This window comes from Austrofundulus limnaeus, unplaced genomic scaffold, assembly GCF_001266775.1.
Source record: "Austrofundulus limnaeus strain Quisiro unplaced genomic scaffold, Austrofundulus_limnaeus-1.0 Scaffold71, whole genome shotgun sequence".
Taxonomy (NCBI): domain Eukaryota; kingdom Metazoa; phylum Chordata; class Actinopteri; order Cyprinodontiformes; family Rivulidae; genus Austrofundulus; species Austrofundulus limnaeus.
In genome coordinates, this window is record NW_013952473.1 from 597,660 (window position 1) to 607,664 (window position 10,005).

At 39.6% G+C, this 10,005-nt stretch overlaps 1 protein-coding gene across 1 annotated transcript in view; it reads right to left on the reverse strand.

The window, feature by feature from the left end:
- gria1a (glutamate receptor, ionotropic, AMPA 1a) overlaps nt 1-10,005 on the reverse strand; it is a gene marked incomplete at its 5' end in the record, with an annotated part of 104,120 nt that overhangs the window by 26,386 nt on the left and 67,729 nt on the right. The window contains 2 exon segments of the mRNA XM_014010618.1: nt 1,274-1,521; nt 3,739-3,937. Of these exon segments, the coding sequence (XP_013866072.1) occupies nt 1,274-1,521; nt 3,739-3,937 (447 nt within the window).

The following is a 10,005-nucleotide window of genomic DNA, read 5'->3' on the forward strand; positions in this document are numbered from 1 at the left end:
ATATCACATAGTGTCAGCTCTACACCCTATTAGTCTGTGCAAATAGCTCCATTAATATTACATCACAGGCATGATTGAACACAACTCTTCCAGGTCAAAGGTCATTCACTCGCACAGATGAGGCTCAGGCCATTCAGAATGTTTGTTAGCTATAAATGAATCTCAGTAAACTCAGAATAATATTTGTCACTCGTCCACTAATTACCACAAAGAGAGGCAGATAATCGGAGTCATCCTCAACTGTTCAGATGGAGATCTGGTCCAATCGCTCCAAGGGATCTGAGGGGCAGTTTTAATTTCCCCACATGCGATGTATTGTTGTCACTAATGGAGCCATTTTTTCTTTTTAGTGTGTGGAATCTAATTTGCATAAAATTTAACAAAGAGCTTAGGAAACATTTCTAATCTCTATGCTGACCTCTGGCTGTGAATCAGAGTCTGAGTGAATCCACAGCCAGATTGAATGAAATCCTTCTGTGTGGCTCCTTTCATTAAAATGAATGAAGCCTATTAGAGACAGATTAAAAGCTTCAGATGCCACCAGCGTCTGCATTCTCTCTCTGTGGTTGCGGGGGGGAAATAAAAATGAGGGAAGTTGGTTTAGGTGTCGACGTGATGTGAAATGACAGCGGCTGCTCGTCGATGGCAGAAGTCCGCTCAGGAAGACTCATCCCCCATTACGTCGTTTGTCACACGGAATGTGAAAATCCAACTCCGATGACTTCGCATTCAAGGTGTGAGCCCCAGCGTAAGTTGGAAAGTAGTCCATGTGAGATGTTTTTGTTTAAAATTTGGTTTTGGGTATTTGCTGCACCTTTATCCCCAGTTTCAAAACAAAAGGTTTAAAATGTAATCAGAGGGAAACATCTCATGATCCTACTTTACACTTTTGTGAGTGCGCACAACCCTGCTTACATACCAGCCACTCAAACAAAGATGGCCTCCAGGCGGAGGAATGCCACGGTCAAGCTGTTAGTGTATGCATGTGTGAGTTGTGGTTAGTTCTGAACAAAATGAGGAAAAATATGTTTTGCCAGCAATGCCATGCCTTCTACATCTAATCAGAGCACATCAAAATAAAGAGCTGAATACTGCTACAGATGGCCAATGAGAGGAAAACATGGTAAATAAACATAAATAAGCTCAAGTTCATACATGATGTGAAATATGAGCTTCGTGAAGAAATGATAGGATGGCGGCCATGCATAAGCACTCCAATAAAAGCACTTTAAAGGCTTTTATTTGGCCAGGCTGCAGCAGCGGTGCTTCTTACCTGAGAGGGGAGCCCTTAGGTGTAGCGATGCCATAACCTTTGGAGTCCAGGTTTCCCCCCACCTTCATGGTGTCGCAGGGTTTCCTTTGCTCGATATACTCGTTCATCGTGGACTCCAGCAGGTAGGCGTACTTGCCCTTGGACCTTCTGACTCTCATCATTCCCTCATCCGTTGTTTTTACAAACACAGATGGGTCAGCCGACTTCATGTAGGACCACATCTTCTCGAACACGGCGATTTTTGAGCTCTGGCGGGCAGGATTTTTAACAAAGGAACTGTCAGTTGAAATTGTTCGACTAAAAATGTGACTTGTTGAGAAATAAAATGATATCATTTTCACAGTTATTTCACATTCTTCTACAATAAAACTCAATATCACTGTGCTGGCTCAAGAAAACATTTATTTCCTTCAACATTTTTACTAGAACTACTGTATGTATGATTCTTCTTAAGGGGTTTTAAAAGTAATTTCCACCTGAAAATACACAGCAAAATAAAGCAAGAATAGCTCCACAGTTATAAGGTCTAAATGCTAACTCTTGGTACCTCTGTAAATGTAAGATCTTAAAGGTAATTTCTTAAGTGAAACCACTATTGTAACCCTTACTATGACTGAGTTATTTGTGATTAAATAAAGAAAATTTGTATTTTTTTAGCCTCATTAATTTATTTTAAATCAACAGTGCAAAACACTATAAAAATTCTTGTGAAAACCCAGGAATGCCCTTAGATTTTATACACCTATATCCTGAGAAAATTTGTAGCAAAGTAGGAGTGAATAAGTTGAAGTATATTCATTTCACAAAGGTTTTAGTGAGCAGTGTGCCAGGCAGAAATGGCATTTTGGCACAATTTAGCCAAATGTACCCAAAACTGTGCCAAATGCGGTTTTTACTCTATAAAAGAGAATCTGGTCTAATTAAAGTGTTGATTTCTATTGTACGACTCATTCTGCATATGACATAACTTTTTATTTTTACATTTACACTGCATCATCAAAATCTACCACTGTGCACACCATAAAATCACTGAATGGAAACTAACTCCGCCTCGACGTTTTACACATGAGGGCCGTTATTTATACTCTTGGTTACGTACAAACTTCATGTCACCAAACAAAGAGTAACACGGTGTCAAGATATATCCCTGAATTCGTGAGAGCTTCGTCTTTTCAAAGATACCAAAGGGAGTGGTATGGAACCAAAACTTGCACAGCAACAGATGTGGAGAACTTCCTGATACTGAAATGGTCCACTACAGTTCAAGTAACTTATAAATGTTTATATAGCTCTAAAATCGTAAATATTTATCCAAAAATAATTTGGCGACTCATTTTAAAAACAATAAAGACACCTTTTGTGATGGACTTAGAAAAAATTTGGGAAAAATAAGTTTTACACCTACTTTAGTAAACAACAATGAATGACACCATCTGCTGTCCAACAGGTTTTCATTATTACAGGGGAGTCAGAAGTTTCAGGATACCCATTTAGTTCAGAAACAAAAGGGGGAAATGACATAGCCTTGCAAGTCATGGGTGAGGAGGGCCTATATTTTAGGCAGTGTTTGGAACATGGCCACCATCTTGAAAGCTACCATACTGGATCAACGTCTTTTTTTTTCCAATGGGAAGAGGGTTGTGTAGTATATCAAAGAACAGAATTGTCTCAAAAAATGAATTGCTGCAGTCAGATGTGCAATATCACTTGTGGTTCAAAAGTTAACACAGAACATTAAAAACTTTTGTTGTTCATCTCAGGTAAGCTAGGTTTTAAACACTGACGACATAAAAGGGTCTCCAAGATTTTTTTTTTCCCCTTGGACTGCTCAGAGCCAGGCAGTGGCCTAAGCAGTGCATAGATGCTTCTACGTCTCTCGCAGGCATCACACAGACCATTGCCATGGAGTTCCATCACCATTTTGTGGTGGACAAACACTGTGGTCTACAGTCCGTGTTCACGTCTGATCCAGGCCTGTAGGGAAGTCCTACAGACTGTTGTTGAAATACCTACAACAGGCTCTGGTCCTTTAAAGTGGACCTGACTGCCTGCTTTTGCAAGGTAGTCAGCTCTCTTGTTACCATTAATGCCAGTATTTCTGGTACCCATTGAACAGTAACACTGTTATCTCTCCCCAGTTGGTTGCCTGTTTGGCACACTCCCAAACTAGTATTTGCAATTTTCTATGTTGATAACTTTGACACTCCAACATTTCACCTCATCCAGTATTTTCTGGATGAGGTTCCATAATTCATAATCGTCAAAATTCACAAAATACACCAGATAAACAGAAAAAATAAATTCAATAGCAATGCGGGTTTGTTTAAATCGAATGTCGTCTGACTCAACCCATTATGCTGTGTGCGCAGAAAACTACCAAATGGTCTATACTAGGTTATCTTCAAAGAATTCTGTTGGTAAAAGGCACGATTTGTCATAAACATTTGTCAATATGGATTTCTTACCCTGAAGAACTCTTTGGTGGAACCTGCTTCTAACGTTCCATAGGCAATCTCTGTCTGCTTAGCCAGATCCTCAGCACTCTCTATAGGAGACACCATCCTCTCCACTGTCAGGAAGGCAGCCAAGTTGGCAGTGTAGGAGGAGATGATGATGAGGGTGAAGAACCACCAGACTCCACCCACTATGCGGCCGGACAGGGACCTAAAAATGGATGCAAATTATATACAGAGTGTAAAATATAAAGTATTGACAGAGTTTTGATCAATGGGGCGGGATCAGTTTTATGTTAATGCGAGAACAGAGCATAGCATCAGTCTTTTCTTCATGGTCAATTTTCCATGTAATCAGTAAGAGCAATCTTAAACCCTTGTGATGTTCACACCATCCAAGTGACCTACATTGCATCGCACCCTCTCTGCACTCACACAGTCTTCATTTCACCAAGGCTGGGAGAGCTTAGCCCAGTCTGCTGAGGAAAGATAACCAGCTCCACAAAGGCCCACTCAGCTTCCTGCCTGCCAAATTAATCTCACTTTAAGAAAAGTTGCCAATATGTTTAATGGAATCACGCACATTAATTGTTGGGGATTAATAAGCAGAGGAGAACACTTAACCACTGCTCTAATTACACTTTGGAAATATAAATAAGTAAAAAAAAAAGTTGAGTAAAATCCTTCAAGTAAACCTCTAGTCTTTCCTATGTGTGTCTCACTTCGCAAAAATAAAAAAAATAAAATAAATAAAAAAGAAAAAGCCAGCTTGAACGTCAACAGCAAAACTCATGCTGCGATACATCCAACAGACATTGTGGCCAAGAGTGACTGAGCTCGTGCAATGAAAAAAATGGGGGCTTTCATAATGCACCTTTGTACCGTCAAACCAAATGGAGTGTGAACATAAAAACGAGATTAAGTACATAGAGACAAAAAAAATATAAGAAAAAAAAGAAAAGAAAAAACAGGATAGCTGAAATCTAATTGTTTAAGATGCCCCCCAGATGATGGGTGGATGATGAAAGAGCAGCAGCAGGGAGAAAGCTGAGTGGATGCTGAGCCTTTGAAAGCCACGAAGCCGAGCTGTTTGCCTAGTTTGTGTGTGTGTGTGTGTGTGTGTGTGTGTGTGTGTGTGTGTGTGTGTGTGTGTGTGCGTGTGTGTGTGTGTGCTTGTATGACTTGTCACGTCTGAATGTTTGACTCCAGAGATCACTGTTGAAATGGGCGACACTGAAGTTAAGACTTGACTCTGCAGCAAAAAATAAAAATGAGGATCAAAAACCATTATTTTAGTCATAGACAGCCAGAAAAAGAAGATGCAGTCAATCAAATTCTCATACAACAGATTGGTCTGCTACAAATCTTCTGAAAAAGAAAAACCAACAACAGGAATCATGCACTTTTTATGGTAAGAAAACATAAAATATAAATGAAATATTCAATTCCTACAGCTGTGAAAATTGGGCGATCACAAAATGGCCATTTGCTTGTTTATTTCTCTGTGAGCAAAATACCTCAGGAACTGGAAAACAGACTTTTTCCTCTGAAGGTAATCATAAAATTTACAACTAAGCTCAACAATTCAAAACCAACCTTATACAACACAAATGACTATAACACAATATACTTTACAACTTTTGAGCCAATTGCATTCCATCCCTTATACACCGTTTGCTTACTGGTGTGTGTAATCATAAATTAAACCACTCTAAATAAGGCAAATGTTGACCTTTGACATGTTGAACAGGCTTACATTAGTGAGTTACTCAGATTAACCTTCATACATAAAATCAACCAAATTTACCAACTCTGATATTAACAGAAAGGCGGAGGATCCATGTGATTGTGCATGCCTTTACTGCTGGCTGTTTCAGGAAAACACACCTTATTTGAGAGGAAGTCTATTTGCAGCTTCCCTTAAAAACAGACTGTCTTTCTGCTCCCTCCATAACTGCACTTTGGTTGCATGCACATTGAATCTGCACATGGACCCTGACCAATAGCAGAGGAGCTGACCCAAGAAGCTCCGCCCACCCTATTTGCATAACGAGGCAGAAATGCATAAGTAAAGTAAAAACAGGAGAAAAAACACATTGAAATAAATAGAATTGCAGGGAAAAAAAACAATATTTAAAGAAAAACATTCAAGAGACACAAAAACATCTTTTAAAAACAGCTAAATTTAAATTATGTGCTAAAATATATAATTTAATGAATCTAAGCTGGACAAATAAATATGAATGTCAATTAAATTATAAAACATGAGGTAAAGTTCTCATTTTTTAAACTAATTGGTGAATTCTAAGTGTATTTATTTACTGGGTCATTTATTTATTTCTGCTTTTATTTTTAATTAAGTCATTTTCGGTCCTCCATGGTTTTACGCATTTATATTTAGGATTTAWTATTTACATATATTTTTTCACATTTAAATAAAATAAGTTGCAAAAAATTTTCAACATGTAAGAACAGTGAGCAAAAAAAAAGTTTAGTGGAAAATTTTCAACATTCAGAAAGTGAGCTATATAATGAAAAATGTGACAGTGACGTTTTTTAACATTTTATTTCACACTTGGCGCCCCAGATGCCCGCCCATCCTGAGCCTGTTTCAGCTGGAGGTTTCTTTCTGTTAAAAAGGAGATTTTTCTTTCCACTGCTGCCAATGTGCTGCTCATGATGGGAGACTTCAAGACAGTGATTCAACACAATCTGCTGACTGCCTTAGATTGTTTTTTTGTGGTGCCCTGAAATGTCTGTTGCAACTTGGCCTTATATAAATAAAATGAACTGAAATGAATTGCCACCTGACGATGGGAGGATTAAAACATCACATGTAATTGTATATTTTAGTGTTAGGACAACCTGTTTCATTTACAAAAAAAAAAAAAAAAGACATCATAAAATACATAATGAGTGGCCATGAGATAATTTTGAACAGCCCAATCAAATGTCTGTTTGAGAGAGATACAGACATTGTTGGAGTCAGATTATATAACAGTACCCCACACTTATTTTTGGCATATTTTTAATCTACTAATATTTACAAGATGACAGTTAACTTCCTAGGTGTACGTCAGGGAATTTTTTTTACTGTCTTCCTGAATGTGACATAACGTTCTGCAGCAAAGACATGGGATGTGAGCGGAGCCCATTTGAAGTGTAGAGCTTCAAAAAAGGTTTTGTACAACTCCAGTTCACTTGTACAAGGCTKTCTTCATGCCTAACTCTAATATGCCATGGTAATTCATTCCTGCATTAATACAAAACTGAATTATTTTAAACTTGTTCGTGGTAACAATCAACATGCTCTGCATGGAAATGGCTTCAGTAATTGTGGCCATACGTTATTATCTCGTGGCCACGCATTCATTTTTTTCCCAATCCAATGTCACTGGACAGGCCCTGTAGCTCAGCAACTTTGCTTTAGTTGGGTTATATTTTAAAGTCCATAAAACTTTGCAGTAACGGTTATTACCCATGCAAGTGTTCAAACTACACTACCTGGCCAAAACAAAAGGTCACCTTGGGTATAACTAAGCAAACAGTAAGTGCCCCCCATTGCATAATTACTGCATGGGTGATTGTTTCAGCTAACAAATGATTTAACCCTAACTGATGCACTGATTAGCTTCTCATTTGTTAAACAACTTTGTTAAACAACTATGTTAACCTGTTTCAGAAGGGTCACATTATTGGCATCAAGCAGAGAAAACATGTAAGGAGATCGTTGAAAGTACTTGAGGTTAAGAACTATGCAACAAAGGACATGTGTCCAGATTTACCCTGTTCCAGAGTGATGATGGGAGCATCAGGATAAGAAGAGAGGCAGCTGAAGTGATGCATCCTTCATTTCTAGTTTACTGTATAAGCCTGTGAGGGCAGGTGGTAGTTTCATCAACATTATTACTGGTAGCATGATAGCTCAGTGGTTAGCACTGATGTCTCATAGCAAGAAAGTTTGATCATGTTCCATCCATGGTTTGAACCTGGGGTCTTTTTTTGCAGAGTTAACAAGTTCTCCACATGTTAGTGTGGGTTTTCTTTGGGTAAACTCCAGTTACCTCCCACAGACAAAAAACATGTACAGTAGGTTGTCTTCAGGCCAAAGCCTCCCTTGCACAAAGATCTTTGATCTTTAAGGGACTTGGCTCTTTAAACTAGATACCGCATAGCGGTAACATAATGACCCCCGCACACAGAAATGCACCAGAACTCAGAAGTCTTTATTCCTAATAAATTTCATGCTACTAGGTGCATCCTAAAATTGTAGTGGTTTGGGTGGGGGCACTTTTTTTTGGGGGGGTGACCTGAAGGATAGCCCCTCATCAGAGCTAAACAACCAATGAAAATCTGAAGCTTCTATGTTTAATAGTTTTTCAGCTATAGCCATTTATATGTGTCCAGATACCCATTTTTCAGATAAATTGGGGGTCCAGGGGATGGTGAGGGGTGGGGGTGGGGCACTGGTTGGTAGGCCTGATAGAGCTTCATCAGAGCTAAACAACAAAAGAAATCTGAAGCTCCTATGTTGAACAGTTTGAGTTATAAGCGTTTTTGCATGTCCAGACACCCCCACTTTGAAAGGAGCCCCCTCCTCAAATATGGGGTCTATCGTCAAACCATTGGCTGGTGCAGTGTAGGTCAGACTCATCTACAGCCCTGCCAAATTTCATGTTGATTGGTGCTGCCTTCTTAGTGCTACGGTTGACCAAAAATCACAGAAAAAAAAAACAGTACGAAAACAATGACTCCCGCTTACGCTTCGCACGCGTGGGGTCATAATTACCCCCATTAAGAATTGTTGAGACGTGCTGGAGAAGACTTTTCGCAGTGGTCCGAATCTCCAGTCATCAACACAAGATCTTGGCAAAAATTTAAACCTTGGGACAAAAAAGAAATGTAAGATTGCAGAAATTTGTGAAAACGATGCCACAGCAAATTAATGCTGTAATCAAAGCTAAAGGAGGTCCAACGAAATAGGTAGGCAGTATATTTTATAACCTCTGGACAATATTCTTGTTCCAACGTAAGAAGCAGATTGAGAGAGCCCAGGAAACATGTGGTTGTTTTGTGTGGGTGAACCAGTGATGGAAGTGAGAAGGACATGGAAGCGTGGTAAAGACACAGGGTAGAGATGAAAAGCAAACTGGACAGAATCACCAGAAGCAAACAAATTTCTCAGCTTTGACTGCTGCTGGCCTCCAGAGATGGCGGCAACAAGCTGTCTAATCCTTCCCCTTTCAGTCATTCTGTTTTCTTTCTTCTTTCCCCCTCTGTTCTTCATTCCTTTCCCCCTTCCTTCACCTCCCATCTATGTATACGCCCGGAGGTGTGTGTGGGGTGGGGGGTGCTGACAATGTATTTTTTTGGCCTAAAACAACACAAGCCTGCACCTTGGCCCCAGCACTGACACATTTTGAGTATGGATACGCTCACGAACACGCTGCCTTCCAAAAGAACGATGCGCGAGTTTGTTGGCGCACGAGAACAATGAGGTCACTGTTTACAGTGCAGCTGGGATTTGGATTTGTTACACCTCCTGCAGCCGTCCTCAACAGCTGAACAGAGCTCCTGGCAAACGCAGACTGGTTTGTCTCAGTTTGCTTCTCTCTGAGCTACTTTTCTTCCGAGCTCCCCCTCCACACACCCCCTTCGTACTTGAATGTGCGGCAGCCAACCTTGATGCCTAGGTAAGACATTAACTAAGCCGCCTTATTACAGTAGGGGAAATCTTCTGAGCAGCATGGTAATTTCATAGTCTTGTTGAGGCAATGATTAATCAATTATTCACAGCCTCTTTTATTMCGTTGCAAAGAAAAGAAGAATTAAGGGGAGCAGCAAAGCAGTAAGGAATTCTAGAATGTAGTAGACAGAACTACTGTGAGTTTTATTATTGCATGTTAAGATAATTGAACAATTTATAATGTTGTTCATTGTCATTCATCGTGGAAATGTACTAAATAAATAAAAATATTYTCTGAACCACTGGGCAAATTTTAATGAAAGTTGCAGGGGGTAATTATTGAATGAACATCTATACCTGATTTGCTTTTGGACTTAACTTGATTCAGTGTGGCTCCCAATAGCTACCTGACCTTAAAAAAACTCAAAAAATGACTAACTCAGTCAAATTTAAAGGCAACGAGCTAAAGTTTGGTGTGGTAGTRGCTGAGAGCCATTCAGTTTTGGCTTTAAAGGCACAGTGTGTAGGATTTGTTGTTTTCAGCGACATCTAGTGGTTGAGTGGTTGAATCATCCTCCCTGGTCCTCCCCCCA